Source organism: Microcaecilia unicolor, chromosome 3 (genome assembly GCF_901765095.1).
Source record: "Microcaecilia unicolor chromosome 3, aMicUni1.1, whole genome shotgun sequence".
NCBI classification, from domain to species: domain Eukaryota; kingdom Metazoa; phylum Chordata; class Amphibia; order Gymnophiona; family Siphonopidae; genus Microcaecilia; species Microcaecilia unicolor.
This window is the reverse complement of record NC_044033.1, coordinates 79,590,634-79,618,286: the sequence shown is the minus strand read 5'-3', so window position 1 is coordinate 79,618,286 and position 27,653 is coordinate 79,590,634. Positions and strand designations below refer to the sequence as shown.

At 39.6% G+C, this 27,653-nt stretch overlaps 1 protein-coding gene across 4 annotated transcripts in view; it reads left to right on the top strand.

Moving 5' to 3' along the window:
* Positions 1 to 27,653, top strand: part of TRERF1 (transcriptional regulating factor 1) — a 329,029-nt gene that overhangs the window by 217,048 nt on the left and 84,328 nt on the right. For 3 of the 4 annotated variants that reach the window (XM_030196089.1, XM_030196091.1, XM_030196090.1), the window contains exons 4-6: positions 14,012 to 14,058; positions 15,450 to 15,600; positions 16,076 to 16,315. In XM_030196089.1, the coding sequence (XP_030051949.1) occupies positions 14,012 to 14,058; positions 15,450 to 15,600; positions 16,076 to 16,315 (438 nt within the window). The remainder of the gene's footprint in view (positions 1 to 14,011; positions 14,059 to 15,449; positions 15,601 to 16,075; positions 16,316 to 27,653) is intronic. The other variant, XM_030196092.1, reaches the window with a different exon arrangement.

Genomic DNA, 27,653 nt, shown 5'->3' with positions numbered 1-27,653 from the left:
GCATTTCTCTATCTAAGAGAGAGCCACTAATAGCACATCTACTTGATTGGACAAAGTGAGGATAATATAAAAGTCTGGTATTGTCTGTTGTTCGACCAGCCAGGAAACTGTATTGGTCCCTATGATTGATGTCACTTAGCACCAAGCCTAACCAGATAGCGAGGACCTTTAGCGTAGATCTTAATGTTGATCAAAGATATTGGGCAGTAGTTTGTGGCTAGCATAGGGTCTTTACTGGGTTTTCCTAGCGTATTATTCTAGCCTCAAAGAAAGGAGCTCCCACTGGGTCCCTGGGAGCAAAATTCCTAATAGAACTTTGTAAGTTGCAGGACAAATATACCTGTATGTGGACAAGTGCAAATTGATGCACATTGGAAGAATAACCCAAATTATAGCTACATGATGCTAGGTTCTACATTAGGAGTCACCCCCGAGGAAAAGGATTTAAGGGTCATCATAGACTCTATATTAAAATCTTCTGCTCTGTGTGCAGCAGCAGCCAAAAAAATCAAACAATGTTAAGAATTATAAGGAAAAGAATAGAGAATAAATCAAAGAATATCATAATGCCTCTGTATCGCACCATAGTGAGGCCGCATCTTGAGTATTGTGTGCAACTTCTTATTAAGAATATAGTGGAACTAGAAAAAGGTACAGAGAAGGTTGACAAAATGATCAAGCGATAAAAGTACTCTCATATAACGAAAGGCTAAAGAGGTTAGGGCTCTTCAGCTTGGAAAAGAGATGGCCTGCTTAGGGAGATAAGACGTCTATAAAATCTTGAATGGAGTGGAATGAGTAAACATGAATCAATTGTTTAATCTTTCAAAAAGTACAAAAACTAGGGTAAACTCCATGAAGTTATATACTGGCACGTTTAAAACAGGATAAATTATTTTTTTATTCGACATATAGTTAAACTAAGTGGTAAAAGCAGGTAGTATAGCTAGTTATAGTCCTGGAGGAAAAGTCTATAAACCTGAGAAAAGCCACTGCTTATCCTTGGGATTAAGTAGCATGGACTGGCCACTGTTGGAAACAGATACCGGTATAGATGGACTCTTGGTCTGACCCAGTAGGGCAAATATTGCGTTCGTATGTCATGGATTTATGATTGAATTTTATCATACTGTCAGGCCACCTTGTTCTTTGGGGTAGAAGTCTAAGCACTCATATAGGTTCTTCTTTCCTGAATGAGATCTCCAGTTGCTCAGTTTTGAGCATCAGTGATTACTGGATGCATCCAGAAGCCTCTTCAATAGGACTAATCTTCAAAGGATATACTGTAGTTCAGAATAATAGTCAATAAAAACTTCTGCTATAATCTTGTCCTCACTAGTCCTGCTTCCTCCCTTAATATCTCATGTTTTGACTCTGTTCCTTTTTCTTTTGCTGTGAAGGTACCAGGTTAGAATATGTACACTTCTATTACTTCCATCACAATAGGTAGCTCTCTGTCACAACATAATTTAGATTTTAATTTGTGATGTTGAAAAAGTAAGGAATTTTCCTTACATTTATCATGTTGCTAGAAATCTCTTGCTCCAGTTTTCTCAAGGAGTGGGATCTTTCTTTGTTCTCCGCAACTGAGTAATTGATAATCCATCGCTTTATAGCTGCCTTAAAGGTATCCCACCATATCATAGGATTGATATCCTCTCGTTGATTCTCAGCGAAATAATTTGTACAGGCTGGTTTAATGGATGCTTGAAAATCAGAATAGCTAAATAATCTAGCACTGAACCGCCAATGTACTACCAGTTATTGCAGCATGATCAGAGATAGTAATACATTTGATCTGAGATGCTTATGTCATAGGGAGTACTGAATTGAAAACTAAGAAATCTATTGCAAGCAAATGAGAGAGAATAAAAACAAATGATAGTGACTCCAGTAATAGCAGTGGTATACAAATAAAACACAGCAAGTAATAAGATAAGACTTTTAGCTATACCCCCCTCGCCTCGGAGAGAAACAAAACAAATAACTTACACATGATCAGTAAAGTATGAAGTACAACAATTATATCTTCATTTAGTAGTACAAAGGCAGACATCTTCTTTTACATACATAATTAGGGGAGCCCCATGACCAGAAGTACCTACCCGGAAGTCATGATTACTTGTTTCTTTTGCTTCTTGATGATGTCCAAAGCAAGGCTATGCAATCATTGGTGTGGGGCTCTAATTTACAGATTACTGTTACCCAAACAAAAAAAAGGAGTTAATGTCTCTGATAGGTTTAAGCAGGGTGTTTTCTGGCACATATCACTTCAAGAAGGTGTTAACTGAAAGGAGTTCTGTGAATCATTACCTGAACCTTTTTGCAGACGTCTCTCCTTACATCAGTTCGTGAGTAAGGGCCCGATGCGCAAAGCAAACCGGGCTTGCAATGTTTCATTTAGACTGGTTTTAGCCAGTCTAAATGAAATGTTATTGTACAGCCAATGCACAGAGGCTTTTGGCCACTGCTTTACTGTGCACAGAAGCAGTGACAGAAAAGTCCCATGCTAATGAGCTTGTTTGTGTTAAGAATTATTATGGCCTTTACTTGCTTTTGCAATATTAAGATTTGGTCAGTATGTGCTTCCCCCTTGATTTCCAGATCTGTCGTTTTGGCAAGTACAACTGAGAGCTGACCTTGTATGTTGGAAATCTTCAAGCACATTTCAGCAAATGCATCTCTGTTTTTTTCATTGTCTCTTTCAGTTGCAGTAGCTCAGTCATGAGAGAGTGCATCATAATTTATTTATTTGTTGTATTTATACCCCACATTTCCCCACCTATTTGCAGGCTCAATGTGGCTTACATAGTACCGTAATGGTGTTTGCCAAGTCGGTTGATAACAGATACCAGGTTATATTGTGGTCTGATGAGGTAGGTGTGTGTCAGGCACCATTAGGACCCACCAGCTTGTGTGGGATGGAGGGTCTTGTTTTGAGTGTTTTCAGTCCTTGTGGACTAGCACAGAAAAAAATCCAACTTGCCCAGTTTATTCACTGACATCCTAAACTATTACCAGCAACCATCTGGAGAGGGAAACAGAATTCTGAGTGGAGTGAGGGCAGAATTCCTAAATATTCTATGTGGAGTTTGGCTTTTAGGCACCATTTTAGCCTTTTTGCAAAGGAGAGTAGATAAAGAGCTGTCCTTAATTCCTTGAAGGTCCAGGTGGCAGCTATCTCTTTATTTTAGGTGATGGATTCACTGCTACTTGGTAGCGACACATTCAGATGTGATCTGCTTCTTTGGAGGTTAAATTAATCCTGTCTTTAGGGCCCTAATTCTCCAATGAGATTTTAGTATGATTTTCTGTGCCCTTACAGGCACTCTTTTGATCCTCTTAAGCAAGTGTCATTCAAGGATCTGTTGTTTTACAGAATTGCATTTTTGGTGGCTATTCTGCTACACATGTTTTAGAATTACAAATCTTATTTTGTAGCGATCCATACGAGGTCTTCTAAAAGAGCAGGTCACATTTCACCTGGTGCCATCCTTTTGACTGAAGGTGGTTTCTCCTCCCATCTGAACAAGATTGCATATGTTCCATCCTTCACTTTGTCAGAGAAAAGACAAGGCCACCTATTGTCTGGATGTTCCTCTGTTACTTCTCCAGTACCTGAAATTAACTAATTTCTTTAGGAAGACAGATTTCAGTAAATCTCACAAGAGAGGCAGTTTCCAAGTCCTCATTGTCTAGCTGGTTTAGAGAAACCACTTCATCAACATACCTATTTAAGGGTCTTCAGGCACAGGAGAAACTCGGGGCTCATTGGATGAGAGTCTAAGTTTTATTTTGGATGGAGTCCATAGCACTCTGTCCTGAGGATATTTGTTGGGTTATCTCCTGGTCCTCCTTACATTCACCTAGTATAACAGGATAAATGCTGAGGTCAAGGAAGATGCTTCCTTTGAGGCAAGTGTTCTCAGAAAAACCTTGCTTCTTCCTACCCTGAATAGAAGGTGCTTGGATGTTTTTCCCAGGTATGTTGACTGGTGCAGCAAGATGATATGAAAGAGAAGAAATGTGGCTTTACCTGTTAATTTTCTTTCCTTGAAACCTAGAATAGTCCAGTCACTCTCTCGCCCCCCTCCCTTGTTACTATGGTCTAGTCTCTTTAAAGATTCTTGCAGAGAAGAGTGGCAGTTTCTCTCTAAGGAAGGAGTGCATGATCCTCTTTCTTCTTATGTTTTTCATTTATCTTTTTCTCATTGGAATTTGAGGAAGAATATGTCATCTTTTCAAGTTTTGCTGATTAGTTGCCAGTTTGGTCCCATTCCATTGTTTTGATATTAGGCTACTAGCAAGTGCTTCATTCACAGCACTGAAGTGGCCTAGTGCTTAGAGCAGTGGGCTGAGAACCAAGGTGGCCAGGGCCTAAATCCTGCTTCAGCTACTGATAGTGACACTTATTGTGATCTTGGGCAATTAATTTTATCTCCCATTGCCTCAGATACCCACTTATATTGTAAACTCTTTGGGGGAAGGGGAATTGTGTACATATGTTCATCCAGTTTCACTATAAAAATAAAAAATAAATATTATATGTATTGTTATATTGCAGTGATTGTCAGTGAAAGTTTGAGGTCCTCTATCTGCTGATAGGGGTTGCACAAACAGACATGTCTGGACTGATATTTCAGGATTCAAGGAAAGGAAATTAACAGGTAAGACTAAATCTTTCTCAACAAATGAGACATGAATAGTGAGTGGCTTCTGGTTCCAGTGCTGCATGTAGGTGTTCCCAGGGGTATAGTTTGGGTGAGCAAGGGATGGTTTGTGATGTACATGCATATTTATATGCAAGTACACATGTACCCAGTCCTTTGTACTTGACAGGATGTCACATTACCCTACAGTGACTGTAAAGAGTTTGAAAGGCAAGAGATCAGAAGGGCCTACTGGAAAGAAAGTGGCGTCATTGGGCCGAATGACTGCTTAAGCCCACAGCTTACTCGGGGAGCAGCTAGATGTGAATCTGTGTAGTCCCAAACAGCACCGGGGATGCCTGCAATACAAAATATAAGTGGCAGAGATGATATTTCCCTGCATATGGAGGAGATCAAGTGGTGGTTAAAAGACATTAAATCAGAGATTGAAGCACCCCGAGCAGATTTGGCCTTCTTGTGCTCCAGTTTATGTTCCAATATTGCTGAGCTTGGAAGTTGAATAGAAGAGGTGGAGCAGCGAAATGAAGAGTACATGGACGTAATCTCCACGTTAGAAAAACGGCATAATGAGTATACACGGCAACAGCTAGAGCTTTTTGATAAGCTCGAAGACCTTGAAAATAGGAGTAGGAGAAATATTTTGAGATTTCAGGGTATTCCAAATTCCAGAAGTGCAAGGTGGTTATTCAGAGACTTTCTGCCTTCTTACTCACTGAAGATATTAAAATTGAATGAGCCCATAAGGCTCTATGGAATGGCCGTAACAATCTAACCAAAGACAGTATGGATGAAGGATATGCGGTAGATGTAATCTACTTGGATTTCAGCAAAGCCTTTGATACGATCCCCCACAGAAGACTCGTGAATAAGCTGAAAGGGTTGAACTTAGGACCGAAAGTGGTGAACTGGATAGGAAACTGGTTGACCGACAGGTGGCAGAGAGTGGTGGTAAATGGAATCCTCTTGGAGGAAAGGAATGTGAGCAGTGGAGTTCCTCAGGGGTCTGTGCTGGGGCTTATTCCGTTTAGTATATTTGTGGGAGATATTGCTGAAGGGTTGGAAGGAAAGGCTTGCCTTTTTGTGGATGACATGAAAATAGCCAATAGAGTGGATACCCTAGAGGGAGTAGAAACAATGAGAAGGGATCTCCGAACGTTAGAAGAATGGTCGAGTGTCTGGCAGTTACAACTTAATCAACTAATTAACTATAGGGATTTTTGACACAACCAGAGTCAGTATCAATTTATAATTACTATAGACTCCAGAACATATGAAAATTATTTCACTTTTATTAACAATAATAAAAGTGAAATAATTTTCATATGTTCTGGAGTCTATAGTAATTATATATAGTTACAACTTAATGCCAAGAAGTGTAGAGTGATGCTCTTGGGGTGCAGAAACCCGAAAGAGAGATACTGGATAGGAGAGGAGAGATTAGCAAGCTCAACTCAGGAGAGAGACCTTGGGGTGTTGGTGTCTGAGGATCTAAAAGTGAAGAAACAATGCAACAAGGCGACGGCTGTGGCCAGAAGGATGCTAGGCTGCTTAGAGAGGGGTATAACCAGCAGAAGAAAGGAGGTGTTGATGCCCCTCAACAAGTCGTTGGTGAGGCCCCACTTGGAGTATTGTGTTCAGTTTTGGAGGCCGTATCTTGCTAAAGATGTAAAAAGACTGGAAGCGGTGCAAAGAAAAGCAACAAAAATGGTATGGGATTTGTGTTTCAAACCGTACGAGGAGAGACTTGTCGACCTGAACATTTATACCTTGGAGGACAGGAGAAACAGGGGTGACAAGATACAGATGTTCAAATATTTGAAAGGTGTTAACCCGCAAATAAACCTTTTTCGGAGACAGGAAGGCGGTAGAACTAGAGGACATGAAATGAGGTTGAAGGGGGGGCAGACTCAGGAAGTATTTTTTCACAGAGAGGGTGGTGGATATGTGGAATGCCCTCCCGCAGGAGGTGGTGAAAACGGTAATGGAATTCAAACGTGCGTGGGATAAACACAAAGGAATCTTGTTTAGAAGGAATGGATCCATGGAATCTTAGCGGAGATTAGGTGGCAACGCCGGTAATTGGGAAGCGAAACTGGTGCTGGGCAGACTTCTACGGTCTACACCCTGATCGTGACTGAATAGATATTGATGGGCTGAAGTGTAAATTTTAAGGGGTTTTGACGTTAGCTTCAGAACTTAGTACAAGAAGAGTGAGGGGCAGACTTCTACAGTCTGTGCCCTGAGAATGGCAAGGACAAATCAAACCCGGGTATAAAGTATCACTTACCATGTAAAATGTGTTTATGTTGTTGGGCAGTCTGGATGGGACCGTACAGGTCTTTATCTGCTGTCATTTACTATGTTATTATGTATTATAGTGTGCTATCACAGCTATGCATTAAAATAGGGTATTTTCTCAGTTGCGGGAAAGCAAGATCACCACGCATTGGAAACCTATGACATATCTATTTTTGCAGGTGTCTGTCCAATAACACTGCTCAAACAGTGCGATATGAGGGATGTCATGGAGAAACTGAACTGAGCAAGTGAAATATCACGGGTCTTTTTCATTTGGATTACAGTTTACAGTGAATGTAAAGTCTCCTGTAAGGAGATTGCACTGCCAGTGTTAAGATCCCTTGGATGGTGGGACAATCCTATCTAAATCGCCCACTCCACAAAAATGGCAGTGAGTTCTGTCAAAAGCAGGCTAGGGTCACAGCAGAAGAAATTTAGCAAGGAGTGCCAAGTTATTAAGTGACATACGCAGGGTTTTGTGGTTTGCACACTCTACTGAGACTAATGGTCTGTGGGCTACATTGTGTATTGCCTATTGTGTTTATGTAATAAGTAATATTAATTATAGTTAGATTTGGTGAGTATGTGCTTCCCCCTTGATGTGTTGCATTGTTATATTCAGACTCTTAGGCTTTTGGGCCACTTATTTCTCTGATCCTAGCATTATATCAGGGGATTTGCCTGTTTGTGAGGTCTTTCCTCTTTGACTAATGCCTCAACACTGGCATGGGAATGGGATAGGTGAAGATGAGATTTTTGAGTTAGGGAGGGGAAGGAGGGGGGGATATGGTGGGATTACAGTGTGTTTCTTTTAGGGAAAGTATCTACCTCTGAATAGCAATAGGATTTTTATACCTCTTACTATGACAAATATTAAGGTGGTTACTCTAAATGCAAGGGGCTTGAATTCTCCCTTTAAGCACAAATATCTACTACAGGACACCAGTAGGCCTGAGGCTAATGTGTGTTTGGTGCAGTAGATGCATTTCAGAAGATGGGCTGAGCATTTACTTAGCTCTAAAACCTTCTCAATTTGCAGATTTGCTTCACGTCCAACTTAAAAAAGTAGCAGGGGTTAGTGTACTTTTTTTCAGGTAGAATTCAGGCCACAATACTAAGTTAAGTCTCTGATCCAGAGGGTCGATTTATTATTTTACAAGTTAATATTGCTGGTACTATATTTAATGTTGTCTCAGTTTATGCTCCCAATGATAACCAGAAGGAGCATTATGCCACTCTTGACAGAAATGATTCTTGATATGCAAGTGGGTTATTGGATAATTGGGGGGGGGGGGGGGGGGGGGGATTTCAATATTATTCTGTTCCCTCCAGTAGACAGTGCTGCTAAGGTTAAATATCATACACAGGATAGACTTCCTTGAAAGATTTTATTTATCAGATGACTCAATTTACATTCTAATTTCCTGTCTATGGCTCATATTCAGATTCTCTCCTGATAGACATTCCCACCTGTTGATTGAAATTTTTGCAAAAGAAAATGTTTGGCTATATTTGGAAACAACACCCACTTAGAGTTGCAGGGTGAGTATTGCAATGTAATAGGTGAGAGGGAATCCCTGGTTTTTCAAGCTGTTACTTTGCTGCCCAGTTGTGGGTTCTGGTAGAATGGCACGATATGGTGCCATTCACTTGGATAAGAATTTAAAGACACATGCTACCATAAAATCAATGGGTTAATTTAATGGGAACCTAAAATACATCAGGTCCAATTAATGGGGAACTTCTCCACACCTGAGGCATCTCAGATCTCTTACAGCCTGAGCAAGAGGCAGCATAGTAGGGGACAAAAAATTATCAGTGATATCTCCCATATGCTGTCTCCTTAAGTTTGCTCCACATTGGGATGAAATTTCCTGGGACCATGGGAGCAATCTGGTATACGCTGTATAGGAGGTTTAACTGAGACAACATTAAATTACAATCATATTGCTCACTAAATACTTTTTTATATATATTCAGTTACGTCAATGCACTCTTCACCAGTTCGTAAGTTGTTACAATACAAGTTAGTGCCTTTTGTAGAAATTCTTTTGTTTGGGCCTTCACAAAAGAAACTTATTTCTAAAATTTACAATTTAGTTTTTGGGGACCCTCTTGTTAAACATCTGTATATGCTTAAATGGGAAAGAGGTCTGGAAGTTTTTATCTCAGAAAAAGAAGGGTCCGTTTTATATGAGAAAATTTTTATATCATCTAATTTGATTGAACAAGGTCTCAAGATGCTTCATAGATGGTATTTATACCCTACTTGTTTGTCTCTGTTTTTGCTGACACACTTTGTTGGAGATGTTGTAGTGAAAGGAGCACATATTTTCATTTATGGTGGAAGTGACTGTTGATACAAACTTTCTGGACTATAGTTCTTCCAGCCGCAAAGGTGTTTTACTTCATTGGCAACTTCCTAGTATCTTGGACTCCCACTTTAAGGTGTTAACAGTGTGTGTAGCAGTTATGCAGTGGGACGTAGCGAGACATTGGTCAACTGCAATCCGTCCTACTTTGCTTCAAATCAAGTTGAAGCTGCAGAAATATGACTATCTTAGTAAGTTGACTTGGCAGCTTTTGAAAAATAATGGGAACCCTTCATTACTTGGTGTGAGTTGGACTCGTCTTCTTGACTATGACATCTTATTTTCTCAAGGATTTAATCTACTAGGTATTATTGCATCAGAGACTTTTGAATATGCTGGTATTTGGGTATAAACAGCTACTAATTTTACTTGGCTGGTTATTTAGAGATACTGGTTTATAGACTTGTTATTCCACTGTGTTATGGGGTTTCTTTTTTTCTGTTTTATTGTGTTTAATGGGTCTTTTGTAAACTTTTCAAAAACCATAATACAGTTTCAAATGGAAAAAAAAAAAGAAGGGCCTGCTGTTGTATAGGTCAGGTTTTCAACATGAAGGAGAAAAGTGACCAAGCTCCTGAGGTCCTGGCAAGACTGAAATATATAAAGGCTGGACCACCTCAGAATATAGACGGCTGAAGATGCTGTAAGAGGGAGTCATGTAGGGTAGATGCTGCTGAAACAGAGCCCTTCTGTGAGGCAAACAAAGCTCGCTCTTCTCTGCCTCTAGCTATACTGTTGGGTAATCAAGGCAGATATGAAGTGTAAGGCCATAAAGGCATACTAGGATTACTTAATGAATGCTATATATAAGGGAAAGATATGCTTTGATATGTGTCATCCCCCTACTCCCTCTGGAACAATAACATTTACCTGGTCCAGATAGGTGTCCATTGGCATCTTGCTTTTCCTGCTGACATCTTGGAAAATTCAGCACCTGACCCCTGCTAGGATTTAGTCTACCAAATAAGAGAATATTTATTTTTTATTTATTTTAATTTAAAAATGTATATCCAGCTTTATTACCAAAGCAGTTTGCAATAAAAACATTCATAAAAATTGTAACAAACAAGATTACAATAAACTACATTAATTTAATTTAAAAATAATACAATCTCTAGAGAGAACCACCAGAAAAATTCAAAATTGTCATTAACTTTAATAAAATAATATTTCTTCAAATATTTCTTAAATTGTCTGTTTGAACAAAGTCTTAAATGACTAGGCAGATGATTCCATAAATTTGTTTCTCCAGTGGAAAAGGCTTGATTGTGTGTATCAGAAAAATGACTTACATCTATATATAATTGTGTAAGGCCCAATTTGGTGGTACATAGACAGAACGTTCGTGAAATACTGTGGAACCATGGTATACACTTGCTGGTGTATCAAAACCAATACACTGAAAACTTTTATTGGAAGCCAAATCAAACCTTTTAAAATTGGCATAGTATGATCAGATCTCTTGACACCAAAAAGTAATCTCTAGTAGTGCATCTTGATATAGTGCTAGGAGTCAGGTGATGCCAGTTTTCAAGATTGGTATTAAGAGGAACAGGACATTTTCTCGGACCAGATCAGAGATCCATGGATATGCACTGCTGAATTTTCTTACTTGATCAAAATAATAAACCAAGAATATTATCAATTTATAAAAATTTTGTGACTGTGATGTGCTTAGAAATCAATATGTGACTTATATCAATGTGAAAATTTCTTTCCACTTCCAGTCACTGTCATTTATCATTGCACATCAGGATGCCTAACTTATTAGAATACAGTGTCCATAGTAAGTACTGTAATTCACTCTACTGTCTATCAGTATTCAACAAATATTATAGCACTTATCTGATCTAATAATGAAGGCAAGTTGTTTCACTCTTCAATTTCTTTCTGCAAAGTCATCAATCGAGAACTTCAGCCATCGTGTGCAATAGATGCAGGATTATACTTCAAGATATAACGTACTCCCCAAAACCAAAAAACATAATTGATATAACATCATCTTATAAGCAAAAACCTTTCAAAACATAATTACTGACATATAGCAGGTAATGCGCCCCTAGGGTTACCATATGGCTCCAGAAAAAGGAGGACATATTGATCCGGTCCGGGTTTTTCTTCCATTGAAAGCAATGGAAGTAAAACCCAGACTGGCTCAATGTGTCCTCCTTTTTCTGGAGCTATATGGTAACCCTGCGCGCCCCTCCACTTCAATATGGCACTCAGGAGAGTCAAAGATGCCACGTGTCCTTTTCAGTCTGAAGTTGGGCAATACCACGCATGCACTGTTGAAGCTTATGATGAGAATCATGCAATGTTCTTGTTTAAACCCCCAGGGGAAACCATTAAAAAATGAATTTTTGTTCACTATTCAGTAGAACTTGTACAACATTACCCTCTCTTAGAAAATTTAAAGATAAAAGTACTATAAATCTCAAATCCCACAATTGATGATGATTTGCCCACCAGGGTTCTACCACTGGTGCTCCCACTCTTGACTGTCTTATATTACTAAGATGTTCAGCTATATTTCATCTTATGTGTAGTATATCCAGTATAATATTTTCCACAGGGACAGGTATTTCAATCTGACTTTTGTTTTAGGTAGCATATCCTAACTTGCTCTGGGATCAGTATCTGTATCATACTCCACGCCAAATCATAAGTGCATCTGCCACAGCTGAAGTGACCAACTGTTTAGACAATCTTCATTCTAAACAGATAACAGAACTCATCAGTTGGTCTCCCAAATTTTTAATTCTCGTATATGCAATTATCGGGGTCGAATTCTGTAGTACTTGCCAGTGTTTCAATACATCCTCTTCACATCAAAGACTTTAGCAGAATAAGGTAGAACACATCTGTTCCTTTATATTCCTGTTGGGTTTAGGTAACATCAGCCACCGATGTTCAGCATATGAAGCCCACTTACATGCTTTTCTAACAGTACCCTCAGGGTAACCCCTGTCAATAAAATGCTAAAACATGTTTAACTCTTGAGTCTTAAATTCTGACAATGACATACATAATCTTCAAAATCTCAGGACCTGTCCCACTGGGATATTATGACGAAGATGTCTAGGATGAAAACTCCAGAAATGTCATGTGGCTCACCATATTACAAGAGTCGCTGGTCCTGTGTCTGTAGCATCCCTCTTTCTCAGAACAAAATGCAGAGTTCTCTAGGTCAGCTCTGTTAATTAGCCTTTTGTGAACCATGGGACAGAAACTTCCAGGCCTGAGAGATTTTCTTCTGTTGGCTGTTTTCTTACCTTCCCAACCATCCCTTCCATTATTCTCATTCTCTAATGCAGGGGTTCTCAACCCAGTCCTCAGGACACACCTAGCTAGTCCGATTTTCAAGATACCCATAATTAATATGCATGAGAGAGATTTGCAACCATGAAGATAGCATATGCAAGTTTATCTCATGCATATTCCTAGTGGATATCCTGAAAGCCTGACTGGCTAGGTGTGTCTCGAGGATTGGGTTGAGAATCCCTTCTCTAGTGTTATCTACTGAGTGGAGGATTGTCAACTTTAGGCAGTGCATCCACAGGATGGAAGTGTTAAATATTATTTGATGTACCAACTCAGCACTGCGTTGCAAAGCATAGGATTGGTCTAGGGTTTGATACTGGAAAATATATTCCCTAATTCTAGTGCATATAAATAGGCTACCTTAAAATGGTGATTTATTTTGCTAGTCAAAGGAAGGGAAAATTATTTTTAGTGTACATCAACTGACATATTTTATGCCCTGGCATGAACCTATTGGTTTCTTTATTTCCTTAAAATATGTGTCATTCTTCAGAATACTCAGTTGTAATATCAGGCCTGTTGGTAAATTCAGAGTGGTATGAAATACTTTTCTCCGGAGGAAGGACCTTCAGGAGATTGAGGCTGGAGCATGGGTTTCCTGGTTTTTTTTGGCTTTGGTCTTTGGTCTTATTCATGTTCCTCATGACTTGAGCTTCATCTTAATCAAAATCTTTTCCAGTGCCATTTATAGCAGGTGCTCCACTTTTTTGTGTACACTTTGTAGGATTGTCTCACTACAGTTAAATCCTACCATCTTCACTCTATTACCCAGGCATCATACTGACACAGTCCAATAAAGGACCATATATTGCAGCTGCCTTTAGTACCTGGTGTATGCGAACCTTAAACCCCATCCAAAAGTGTTAGTGTTCTTTGATGGTTGGGATCCTCTTCCCCCAGAGGTTATGAGTGCTACTGCCACAGGATCCCCATCTCTTGTCAAGTAGGCAAACAGAAACCAGATACAAGAACTGAACCCATGTCTCCCACATTACAGTGTATAGCACTGCCACTGGACCATCAGACAGGCCAACTATGTTTCCTTGTTTGACTACCACTAATATCCTTCAACTCTTATTTTTATACAAACCTCTTCTATTGTGTTTCACGTGACAACCTCTCCAAACCAGCAGTTCAGAATATATTTCATATCATTAGCATTAGCATTTGAATAAGAGGGTGCCTAATGGAGTTAACTAGAATGAGTCTTTATCAGTGCCAGCACAAAGCGGTCGCAACCGTTAGCAATAGCACCCGCTTTATTCTACAGCATCCCATTACTGTACTAAATAAACAAAGCAGTATAATACTTTATTCCTAATAGTATTCTTTTTCTGTGCTTGATATCAGGTCCCTCTGTCAGAAAGCAGACTGCAAGTGGTTTCCCCAGAACAAAGGTATTATGCTTTCTTTCTTGATAAAAAGCTGTTTATATGTGATTTTTCAGAGGTCATTATTTGCTACTGACATCATTAACTATTGTTAAAGGAACTTTTTCAACTTTGCTGATCATAAAAATCAGCTGTGTAGCATAGCACTAGAATTGTATATAGTGTGGGATACATGATTTTTTTAATATATGCACTCCATAGCAGAAAATAGCCTGCAATCAAAAGTTTATTTTGTACACGATTTGAGGCTAGGTATGCACCAGGGGAACCATTGTTCCCTCCATGATGATGCACAAACTTTTGTTCAATGTGTTGGAGAGCTGTATGTTAACTTTAAAGGGCACAAGCAAAAAAAAAAAAAAAAAAAAACAGTGGCGATGACCAGTAGTTGATCCTGTAGATTAAAGGGCAGCCAGGTGTGTATCACCCAGAACAGAGCCCTGAATCATAATTCACAGCAAGTACCAGCATGAAATCAGTTTTGTTCTCCTAGTAAGACTTGCCAACCATTTAAAATATTAATAGAAATGAAAGTGAGTGTGCATAGCATCAGCCGTACTGTGATTTGATAAGTAGTGGAACTCAGCTGGGATCTACGTTTCAACACGACTGTGAATTACTAGGGTTTTTTTCTTGCCTAAAGCAAAATAAATGGACCACTAGAAAACTCCTCTGGCTTAGTCATTTCAGTCTTTATGTATCAGCTTGTCATTAAAAACTTGCCTCAGCAACCTGATACACTGAAGACAAACTGACAACAAAAGCAGCTTGGGACAAAGATTGCTCTCAGAACAGGAGATGTCAGCAGTGATCAAAAGTACATGACGGGTTCAAGGTTGGGAGGTAGAAAGACAGACATTCTAAATTCATGAAATTGGTACAAGTCAGTGTTTCACAGACTTATTACAATTTTTAGTAATTCTGCAAACATATAGCTACATACATGGTTCAGCAAATCCTAGTGTGTCACATTTTCATTACCTTTCTAATTGACTATTCGTGCCCTCTAAGCTAGACAGTTTGTCTGCATTTTGTTACTGTTTTTTAGTGAGATACCTGTGTCAGCAGTTGTAGTTTAGTTATTGTGCTGTATGTATTGCTTACATTAAAAGGAACAAAGACAGTCTGAAAGCCCATATGATGGCATGCAGCATTGAGAACTCTTAACTCTACTTAGGCACAGATGATAGATCCCAGAGGCATCAGATTTGCCACCTGGTGTGCTGTAGTTTGAACAGAATCACTATCTTTGCTGAGGGAGAAACAACATCACAAATCAAGTGCATCTCCATATTATCTGTTGATCAACAATTCATTCCAAGGACTGCTAACATCAGGGAAAAACTGGCATGTTTTGTGAGCCTAGGAGTTCAGTGTTTCTTTCTCTGTACAAACAGGGATTTGCAGAAAGAGACGTTTCCTGACCGGTCTGATGCAAAGAGCAGGATGACTTGTTCTGTGTGCTACAAGGAATTTAAGAGTCTGCCTGCTCTTAATGGCCACATGAGGTCTCACGGGGGAATGCGAGCATCTCCTCAGTTGAAGCAGGTAAGGTTAAGCAAGAACAATATTGGTTGTACTCCTGTGCACATATAAATGCCCACTGCTTTGCTTGGCTTTGCTGCAAAAAAATAATTAGATTTTACAGTTTGGTGGTTAAATATTTTAGTTTGACATACATAAGAATACAAATCTGAGTAATTTTTGTCTCTTTCTTGTTCAATACAGTCTGAATTACATAAACACTATTGAATAGAGGCAGGTTATAGGCTTAATTGAATTGAAGAAGATAACCCATTGTTTGCACAGTTGGCTGGTTATTAAATGTGGGAGTGTAGCAGGGGTGAAGCCCTTGTGTAATACATGTTTAACTTGCCTTTGGCGTGTACTTTCTTGAAAACTAATATTACTCTGCTTTAAAACCACTGTGGCTTTCTTCGAGCTGCTAATAAATTTTAATAGTACTTACAAAGAAAGAAAGCACTTGCTGATCAAGGCTGAAAGCCTTTAATTGTCTGTACAGGATGAAGCAGAAACGAAGCAGCAGCAGGAGACTAAAGAGTTGGATAGTCTTACCCCTATCGTCATGCCTGTGTCTGTGCCTGTAAAGCTTCTGCCGCCTGAACCCATCCTGCAGGTCGACACCAGCACCGTCAGAGAACAGCCTGCCAGCTCAGTGTCTGATGATGAGATGCCTGTTCTTTCAAGGATGACTTATTCTCCACCTCACTCTCCCAAAGTGGCCAGCCCCTGTGCCTCTTCTGTGAGTGCTGCCTCCTCTTGCTTCTATCCCTGCTGCCATGCTCTTTTAACAGCCTTTGGTTTTTAGTGGGATTGTGGTTTTAGAGAGATTCCAGAAATTTTCATGCAGTAGCTCCTGAATTGAGTGTTTTTATTTTTCTTTGAAAACTAAACAAAAATAAAAAAAACCCAGTAGATGGTTCAAACATTTTTTTAATAACTCTTTGTTTAATACAAGAGGCCATCCACTGAAAACCAATATAGCAAATGATATGCAAGAGAGCCTCTTCCAATATTTCAAACATTTTTGAGGAGTGATTGATCAAAACCAAACTGAATGTAGTCTACTTTCAGAATCCCAGCCCTAGAAGGTTGAGTAGCAATATTTTGTTTAATTGGAACATTTTTTAAAATGAGTCTAAAAAATTGGTCATCTGCATTTTCCAGGGTTGCATGTTTTTTTTCCATGTAGCACAATCCAATTGCAGATAGTGTAATCTGCAGGAAGATGAATATACAGCAAGCAAAACTTTTAAACTACATACCAAATATAGATCTTGTCTTAAATTTAGTGTAATGCTGTGGCAGAAGGCATCTCCCATCTTCAAATGCCTTGCAGGTTTCACTAAAGTACCACAGGAAGCTCAAAGGGAAAAAAAAAAGTTATTGTATAACTAGTTGGTATCCATTCACATTCCCCTGATGCATGATCCCAGAGGCTTCTTCCAAGAGGAACATTTGTGCAGTAGATTCTAGATGCAAAGTGCCTTGTTCATTTGTACCATGCCCATGTGTGCTGCTGGTGGAGTCCCATTTATGTGCTTGCTTAGAACTTACCTTCAGCTTGAATTCGAAAAAGACAAGTAATTAAATGCAAAAATCAAAATCCACTGATCTTTGTAATGAGGATAGCATTGCCTCAGGAAGGTGTGCATTTGTATCGTGCCATCTGCTGACAGACACCACTGCCGGCTAAGATCATTATGGGATTCGTTTTCTATAGAATTTTCTGCATGCACAATGCCTTTTACACTTGGAAAAGGGCTATTATATATAACTGTGTGGCCAAATGGCACATACTTTATACGGGGTGCTTGTAGGAGTTCTCAGAAGTATAGTTTGGGTGGAGCAGGGGTAGAGTTGTGATGTAGTTAGGTATTTTATAAAATATGCAAGTACACGCAAAGAGGGCAATTCTGTAAACAGGTTCTAGCATTTACCAGGGCATTACATATATCAGTGGTTAGAGTAATGACATATGCACACCTCCGGGCTGTTCTGCAAATACCCACTTAACTTACTTAGAGCATATTTGCAAAGAGGACATACACAGGGATGGAGAATGGGTGGATGTAGGCATAACTTATAGAGTACTGTAACTTGTGCATGTGCTTCCGCATTTAGGCGCCCGCAGCTATGCAAGCTGTATGGCTGCCGTAAGTGGAGGCACCTAGATGTTAAGTGCACCAATACTGGGCTTTGCTAACATTCTATTCTTGCATGGCCTCAGGGTCCCTAAATGGAGGCACCCAGGTACACAAATTGCACCCCACACTTTTATGCCTTCAGAACAGTACTTTTGTGTTCTATTTTGGATAGTTCTAGGTTGCTATTTTTAAAGGCATACGGTGCCTATGTTTCTTTTATGAAATACACGCCAAGGGCCAGATTCTGTATATGGTGGGCCTGAAAAATCCAAGTGGAAAACACATCCGCCTAAACGTATTCTATAAGCGACGCTTATATTTGGCGCGGTATATAGAATACACTAGTTGGGGTGGTTGAATAACTCTAGTTTTTTCAATACAAGTTTGTTAGACCAATTATGCTTAGTTGTAATGAGCATATAATGTCTGTAAATTTTTCATATATTCAATAAAAATTTAATGTAAAAAAAAAAACCAATACACTTAGTTGATATCGTAGCGCCTAAAACTATGCATCTCCATCAACACCAGCAAAGACGTGGCGTAACTCCCGGCGCATAGAGTTAGGCACAGAGGGCCATATTCTATAACAACATGCATAGATTTTGACACGCCATGAAACGCCCAATTCCCTGCCCATAACCACACCCCTTTTTGCCTGCAAGCATTAAAATTTAGGCACAGTGTGTTACAGAATACACTTAGGAAGTTTTGCACGTAAATTCTAATTATTGCCAATTAGTGTTCATTATTGCTTATGTGCTGTTAACAATTCTGATTGGCTTGTTAAGCCAATTAAGTTACGCACGTTATTATAGAATACGCCTGGATTTTGGCACGGAATGCTAGGTGTGCTATATAGAATCCAGGGGCAAACGTCCAAAAGGAAGCAATATTATAAATAATAATCTTTAAAAAAAAAAAACACTTCCAGTATGTATCACAAATATATCCATATCATTTTAAAGAAAGAATTTTAAGTGATTTGGAAATATTTGTCATATTTACTGGTAACTTTATAAAATAAGCAGAATATCAGCACCTGTCTGGACTTTTCATAACAACCCTCCACATATATAGATACTGATGGGAGAGAAAATCAAAATGGATATGAGAAAAGTGGGGATTTTAAAAGTCAAAACAATGGAGAAACACAAGCATGTACTTTAATAGTGGAGGGAGGAAGACGACCAGAGATTAAGGCCTGTGACAACATATTAAGAAGCCACAAATGGGCAGACAGAATTGACCAAATGGTCTTTTTCTGCTGACTTTTCATATTTCTAAATGTTTGAAGTTCTTTTTATCCAAAAGTTTTCATAAAATTCTTTCAGGTCAAAATTCAGCTGTTGCAGTCAGTGTATTTTTTTAAATGTCAGCTGCAGCAGTCAAAAAATATCCAGGCATTCAGTGTCACTATCTGGATAATGGCTAGCACTGAATTTCTGGGGTAATGCAGGCAGTACTAGAACTTACCCAGATAGTGGTAATATCCGGTCCACTATCCAGATAACTTAACCCTGGATAACATTAGAACAGCCTTTGTGCCGTTCTTAGTTATCCATACAGTGGATCGAATATTGCTACTATTTGGGACTGCCCTGGCTCTACTTATGCTTCTTCCTGGCGCTGTCTAGATAGTGCTGAATCAGTCTGTATGGATATTCAGAAGCACTGCTACCTGGATAGTTCCTCTTAATATCCTGATCAGCTGCACTTATCTGACTAGGGCAGTGATGGGCAACCTTTTGAGCTTGGTGTGTCAAAATTCACCAAAAAACCGAGCATAACTCGGGTGGTGTGTCACTTCAAGAAAAATCACTGCTACTAGGACCGCCCCCGGGCCTCCCCTACCCGAGATCGCTGCCCACCCGAGGTTGCCGGGCCCCCCTCCACCCGCTACCGGGCCCGGAACTAACCTTAAAGCCTCCTTTCACGTTGCAGCAAGCAGCAGCAGGGCAGACCTCTCCTCCTTCCTTCTGTGCTCCGCCCTCGCGGACGTTACGTCAGGCGAGGTCAGGACATGGAAGGAAGGAGTGGCCTGCCCTGCTGCTGCTTGCTGCGACGTGAAAGGAGGCTTTAAGGTTAGTTTCCGGGAACGAGGAGGGAGGGCAGACCACACTGCAGCGCCGCCGCGTGTCATCGAAAATTGCTACGCGTGTCAGTGCTGACATGCGTGTCATAGGTTCGCCATCAGGGGACTAGGGGGTGCTGCTGTCTGGGTGAGTTCTTTTCAAAATTGACCTGTTTTTAATTTTTTTTAAGATTAAGGGCAAATACTTTTTTTTGTTGTTCAAAGCCCCCTTCTCCATTTTTCTTCATAAGTAATCCCAAGAATTTGTAGGTGATGTAAGAGCTTTTCAGAAATTAGTGTTTAAATTCCAAGTGACCATAGTTAGTGCTACCCACGCAGAGAGATTAAGACCTCTGGAACAACTTGTGAAACCTGAGACATGAGCAGCCCATACCATGTCATGCTATAGTTACTCTAAAATAAGATGAGATTGGTTATGTTCATGGAGTGCCTTCCATTTTTTTTTAATAACGACAAACTTCCATAAATTCCTAAATGGAAGATTTATAAATAATATTGATGCATGAGATGCATCCAGCAAGTTGGAATGAAATTAAAGGGAAAATCTATTACTCAGTATTCAAGGTGGCTTGCTGCTGTTCAGTCAGGAGACGGCACCTGTCTAGCTGAATAAGGAGATCAGTGGAGTGTTTTAATTCTAGGGCCCTTTCGAGGCAATATTTTTTGAGAGATGATGAAGAGGGATTAGTAGATAGACTTTGAGACTCTTTTTGAAAGCACATAGTTGTAAAGTTACAGAGGTTACTTACCAATGTAGTAAGATAGTGGCCAAAGCCAGAGGAGTGCTAGTATGCATAGAGAGAGGCTTAGCCAGTAGAAAAGAAGAGGCAATAGACCTCTGTGCAGCTCCTTAATAGGACTTTATCCAAAGCTGTTGGTTTCAGCTATGTCCGCAGGGACCACCTGGCCAGTTGGGTTTTCAGGATATCCACAAAAAATATTCATGATCTGTGTTAACATGCATTTCCTTCATTGCATACAAATCTCTCTCGTCGATATTTATTGTGGGTATCCTGAAAACCCAACTGGCCAGGTAGTCCCTGAGGACTGAGTTGGAAACCACTGCTCTAGTGTATTGTGCTGTTATGGAGGTGGTCCAGAGAAAGACTATGAAAATGGTGTAGGCCCTACACCAAAAGTCATATAGATTGAAACTTAAGGGCCCCAATATGTATACTCTAGTTATGATAGGGATATATAAATACCTAAAAGTGACATAAAATAATTTTTTTCAGTTCATGATATGAAGTTCAAAGAGAGTAGCCTCAGAAGTAATGTTAGAGAGTACTTCAAAGAAATGTGATGGATGTCTCCAGGGGAGTTGATGGAAGCAAGGACAATAACAGAACTCACGAATACAGGGGATAAGCACAGAATTGTAAAGAAGAGAAGGTGGAAACCAGAGAGCTATGTCTGTAGCGTTACAAATAGAAGTAAACTGGGCAGACTGGATGCACCTTTCTGCCTCATTCTCTCTATATTTACCAAGCTTTTAGCTAGCTCATCTTAAAAATGTAATGCCAATTGCCACTGGGAGTAGTCGTTTTGCAGTACAGCTACAGAGCAGTGATATCAACAGGTTCCATTTCATTGTGATCGTAGGGAGAGATATGCCAGCATCAATGATAATTGTCCTCTTGCCAGCACAAAATGGATGCTCTTAGCAGTAGGAAGGAGGCCAACTTTCTTCAAGCAAATCTAGTGCAATACCTATTTGGATTTGAAGCCTCTCTGGTCAGGCACACTTAGTTGGTTGGACAATAAGCCACCCTGATTTTTTTTTTTTACTTTATTTTTATTTCAGGCAAAGATGCAACAGTATATAACCATGCTAAAAAAGTTATCAACTACAAATTTCAAGATACATTAGATACGTGTATAACTATCCAGAAAGATTATGAAGCATAAACGATCACATTTCAGATATTCAACTAAAGGTGACCAATTCTGTGAATCCCCCATTCACCTCTCCTAATACTCCTCCCTCCCCTCCTCATCCCATTCTACTTAACTATCACCCAGTGAAACTGTGTCCAGCTTAGTTCCAGATTTTTCTGTACCAAAAAATACTATAATAAAATATAAGAAGAATTCTCATCACATGTATTTATAATAGTTATGAGAGGCCCTCTTGCTCCATATATTGAATGTAGGGTTGCCATATTTCTTCAAACTGGACCACTCTTTTCTTTACTAGAATTGTCGACTTATATTGCATCCTACTGCCAACTTTTTCCAGCAATTCCTGCAAGGTGGGGCCCTGTGATCTTTTCCAATCCCTAGCCATCACTACCCTAGCAGCAAGTAACATCATGCCTATCAACTGGGGCATCCCAACTGTGGATGTTCTCCCACCCTGATTTTTGAGCATTAGGGGTAGCCCTTTAATTTGTGATAAGTCTGAAGTAGCCTATAATTTGGCATTTGAGAATGGGAGTTGCCTCTCCATACTCTAGACACATGGCAGGGAAGAGTCTTTTTATCAAAACAAAATGTGTTATAGAAGAAATAATGTTCTGAGATTTTACTGCTAAGTTCTGCATCAATTATTTATATGTATTTGGAGCTCTCATCATATCAGTAAAACAAAGGGATTATTTGCTTCCTCTGCATTTCTGTGTGCATATTTCGCTTGGTGTCGATGTTGAGTGCTATGACAGTTTATTCTTAAGATAAAGTATGTTTTTTCTCTTTTTAAGAAAAACGTGCATTTTATGTTAAGTATTTATTTAAATTTTTGTAAAACCCATGTTCATGTCTCCCCTTTGAAACTTGATGTACAGTCTACAGGTAAAAATTACCCACAAATGTAATACCTATGCACATTTTTGAAAGTCACCCCCGCAACAAAAGCCTTCATAACAGATTTAAAATAGAGAAGTTGCAAACTGTCTTCATTTTCTTCAGACATTACAGACTTTAGGTGTAATTTCCAGAAGCCAGATGAAGGCTAATATGTCTGCATATTAGCCTTCCATCCAGGACAGACACTCCCTTGTCCAGTATGCATCCTAGTCTCTCTGAACCCCATCTTGCATGAGTCATTTCATAATTTCTCTCTTCCCTCTCTCCCTTCCAATCCACGTAATGTTTCCAGCCTGCATCTTTGGGCATATCAGCCTCCGTTCCAGCCTGACCAACAGGAATAGTGCACTTGTTTCACAGCTTGTAGCTTCTGCCAACTGCCTTTTATTCCATTGTCCTTGTGGTTTTTGAACAATGCGGGTCTCCTTAGAGACTTCCAAGTGGTAAAGTGCTGCATACCTCCTGCAAATCAGAAAAGGATCCAGGATTGGGACAAGGAGGCTGGGTAGGGGTGAGAAAGATGAAGACTGGAACGGGATAAGGGTGAGAGAGGAGAGCCTGGAGAGAAAGGGATTGAGAAGCGGTCTGAAGAGGAAGAATGCTAGGGTCCACCTTGGGGGTCAGTGCTCAAGAAAAAGATCTGAGTGTCGTTGTAGATAATACTCTGAAATCTTCTGCTTAGTGTGTGGCGGCGGCCCAAAAAGCAAACAGGATGCTAGGAATTATTAGGAAAGGGATGGTGAATAAGACCGAAAACACTATAATGCCTTTGTATTGCTCCATGGTGCGTCCGCACCTTGAGTATTGCATTCAGTTCTAGTCGCCATATCTCAAAAAAGATACAGCGGAATTAGAAAAGGTTCAAAGAAGAGCAACTAAAATGATAAAGGGGATGGAACTCCTCTTGTATAAGGAAAGGCTAAAGAGGTTAGGGCTCTTCAGCTTGGAAAAGAGACAGATGAGGGGAGATACAATTGAGTTCTACAAAATGCTGAGTGGTGTAGAACGAGTAGAAGTAAGTCAATTTTTCACTTGTTCCAAAAGTACGAAGACTAGGGAACACTCGAGGAAGTTACATGGAAATACTTTTAAAACAAATAGGAGGAAATATTTTTTCACTCAACGAATGGTTAAGCTCTGTAACACTTTGCCGAAGGATATGGTAACAACGGTTAGCGTATCTGGGTTTTAAAAAGGTTTGGACAAATTCCTGGAGAAAAAGTCCATAGTCTGCTATTGAGACAGACATGAGAAGCAACTACTTGCCCTGGGATTTGTAGTATGGAGTGTTGCCACGATTTGGGTTTCTGCCAGGTACTTGTGACCTGGCTTGGCCACTGTTTGTAAAACAGTATACTGGGCTAGATGGACCATTGGTCTGACCCAATATGGCTATTCTTATGTTCTTATGAGAGAAGAGGACCTGCATGGGCATGATCGAGAGGAGAACTCAGGGAATGAGAGAAGAGTATTGGAAGAAGGTGAGAGAATTACTGTTTAGGTGGATGGCATGAGGTAAAGGAGAATTAGAGAAGGAAAGGGAGTGAGAGAGAACTAGATTGGGAAGAGGAATTGTAGGAGTGAGAGAGGATCAGTGGAATCAGGGCAGGGAAGCTGAGTAGGAGTGAGATGAGAAAAAACCAGGGAGAGGAGACCACAAAAAAAAAAAAAAGGATGAGACTGGAAAGAGAGGAGGACTTGGGACACACCCAGCCAGTCAGGTTTTCAGAATATCCATGAGATAAATTTGCATACACCACTTCCTTTGTAGGTATCCTCGAAACTTGGCTGGCTGGGTATATCCCAAGGGCTAGGTTGAGAACCCCTGAGATAGACTATGAAGATAAGACTAAGATAGATAAGAGGAACTGTTTGGGGGGGGGGGGAGGGAGGGGGTGCTAAAAAGAAAGAATGTGGTGAGGTTACAGGGGGAGAGAAATGAGGAAAACAATGGCTTCTAGTGGTAAGATGGTCTAAAAGGAGCAAAGAGGACCTAGGGTAGACTACTGTGGGTTAAGCATTTAGTTTATTTGATATACCACAGTGGTTTACAGAATGAGCTACTGAAAGGGACATTCATCAGAACTAGAACAGAGAAAGGACACACAGGTGAGACACAGCCATCACAACACTGACAAAATTGTGCAAATATGGAAGGGAGGGACTGGAAGTTACAGTCCATCATAAAGGAAACAGAGGAGACATTAAGGATGAGTAACAATAGGTTAGGATAAGTAGCTACCAAGTCAGTCCTGGAATTGATTCAAGGCTCACTGAACATCTTCAAACTGATGCTCTTAGCTGTTAAAATTTATCTGATAAAATTCCTAGAATGCTGTGGTCTTGGTTGAAACAATGCATTCCAAGTCATCCACTTGATCTTCTCAGAAGAACATATTAGTGTTCCCTGGCAAGGATGTTATAAGAAAGTAATTGTGGAGAAGAGAGCTTTTAGAATTAGAGCAGGATGGAATGGTTTGCCAGATATAGTAAAAATAGAGTCCTCCTTCCTGCATTTTAGGAAGGGTTTGAAAAATTGGCTTTTCTCTGCTCTAGATATGTAATTTCTTAATATATGTAGGCATAATTTGTGCCATTTTGTTGCATGCTTTTTGTCTGCTGTTGTACACCACCCTGAGTGTTTTTTGACCAAGGAGAGGGTATATAAAATTTTATAAATAAATAACTACTGTAGGCCATTGAGAATATTCAGATCTTAATACCAAATTTAAATCTGGGGCAGGAGCTCTTGGCCCTTAACTGATAGGGCACAGTGTTCCACAAGACAAGACTAGTGAGCAAAAGGCACAGTATGTGTGTTCATGTCTGATCCTGTTGAGCAGAGGGATCAAGAGGCAATTACTCCTGGAGAATCTAAGGGAGTAGGCAAGATTGTAAAGGATTAGTGGATCTGAGCTGTACCTATGTTGGCCAGAATGCAAGGTGCTATGGACCAGGATGAGAATCTTTAATTTTATCTTAAACAGGATAGGTGGCCAGTCCTGTTCCTTCAGGAGAAAGTCAAAGTATTTGAGACAATTAAAAACACGTGGATGGATAATGCTTAAATCCATTGTCCCAAGGAAAGATTGGACTGAATGAATTTTCCAGAGGACTAAAGACTTGTTTTTCCCCACTGGAAAGCAGACTTTGGGTCCAAATATGAGGAAACCGTCATACTAGAGCATGCTTAGTGTCCTTGATAAGAATAGGGGTGCCCATGTGAAGAAGAGCAGAATGTTTCTGGTGAACCAAATAGTTTCTGTTTTTTTTGTGAATTTAGTTTAAGCTTGTAGTAAGCCAATCAGTGACTGCATCGAGACAGTTTGTCTTGAGGTTCATTGTAGATCAAAACCTCATTGTCATCTATATATAGGAAGGCATTTACCCCATAATTTTGACTAAGAATTGCGAGAGGGTTAAGAAAGAGATTTGAAAAGAATTGGGGTGAGAATAATGCTTTGGGGAATACCACAGTTTCTGTGGATTTTGGAGATTGGGGGAGAGTAGGATGATAAGCCTGAGTCCCAAACCATACTGAAAAGTATGATGGTCATGTAAAAAATGGAAACATTTTTTAAAAATGTAAAGTTTATTAAAGTTTTAGAAAATTATAATTAAACCAATAATACATAAAAGAAAAGTACATAATAAACATTTTCAAGCAAAAATGATAAACATAAAATTTGTCCAGAAGTCCCCTAGTGGAAAAAGAGAACAGCAAGTCAAATAAGTGCTGCCCAATACAATATCCCTAATCTCCCAGTCAGCTGGGAACAAACGGAGAACTAAGTTTCATATTAACAGTTGCCTCAGTTTTAGGGTACTGATCACTTGAAAAAAAGAAATCAGTTGTTTTGGCTCAAAAGCAATTTATGTGTCTCCTTGATGATTAATAAATAGTTTACAAGGAAATTTCAGAAAGTTAATCGTTTCTAAGGAAATAGTCACAGGAGAAAGATCTATGAAAACATTAATTGTTCTTCAACAATAAGGATGTTTTGTTTCATAGCTGTAAATTTAAGAATCCTGTCTCTGTCCTGTGCTAACATAGAGGGTACAATCATATGCACTGGATCCAGTTTAATTGAAGAGCGTGTCCATTGTCCATCTGCCCCGTTCTCCATGTCACCAGCGTGGGTTCAAAATGGTGCCTCTGACACCTAGTGGTAGTCTCATAGTACTATCATAAGGGTTTAAGCTGCCAGATAAGGAGCATGGATGGGTAATTGTAACAGTGTCATTTTATAAAATGCACTACGCTTGTTACGTTTCTTTGGTAATACGTTTTCATAACTTGTCTATCAATCCACGTTGCTTGTTTTGCTCCTGTGCTGGTCTCTGAAATGTTTGTAGTTTTGCAGGGATTTATATGAATGAAACCTATTTCTAAGTATTTTATAGGGTGGTTTTATAACAGTTAATGTGAAGTAAAATTTGCTTTGGTATGATAAATAAGAAATATATTTTTGCCCACGAACTCATGTGTTGATAAGATTCCATTAGTGTGGTTCTGTTGTTAACTGCTGTGTGATGCATCACAACAATTGAAAGCAGTAATTAAGCTATGTAATTTGAAAATGGGAGGGGGAACTGGGGGAGAGATAAAGAGCACAAGCATGCATTGTCTCCACATCCCAGATCCACTGGAATATATTTGAATAAATACTATTTTATAAGGTCCAATGCAAAACATGAAAACTATGAGCCAGATTAGGAGGAATATTCAAAGGAAGTCAAATGATACATCAGCTATTCAATGACCCTTTGGTTCTGTAAGTTAAAGTGCATTCATTCTGTTGTAGCCATTTTTGAACCCTTATCTTCCTCCCCAACCCACGCAATATACAAACACAGTGTATGGCATCCTCATTGTCAGAGGATGTGGTTTCAGTGGTTAACATATCTGGATTAAAAAAAAAATTAAGATAGACATGGGGGAAGTCACTGCTTGTCCTGTGAAGGTAGCATGGCATCTTTCTAATATTTGGGTTTCTGCAAGGTACTTATGACTTGGATTGACCTCTGTTAGA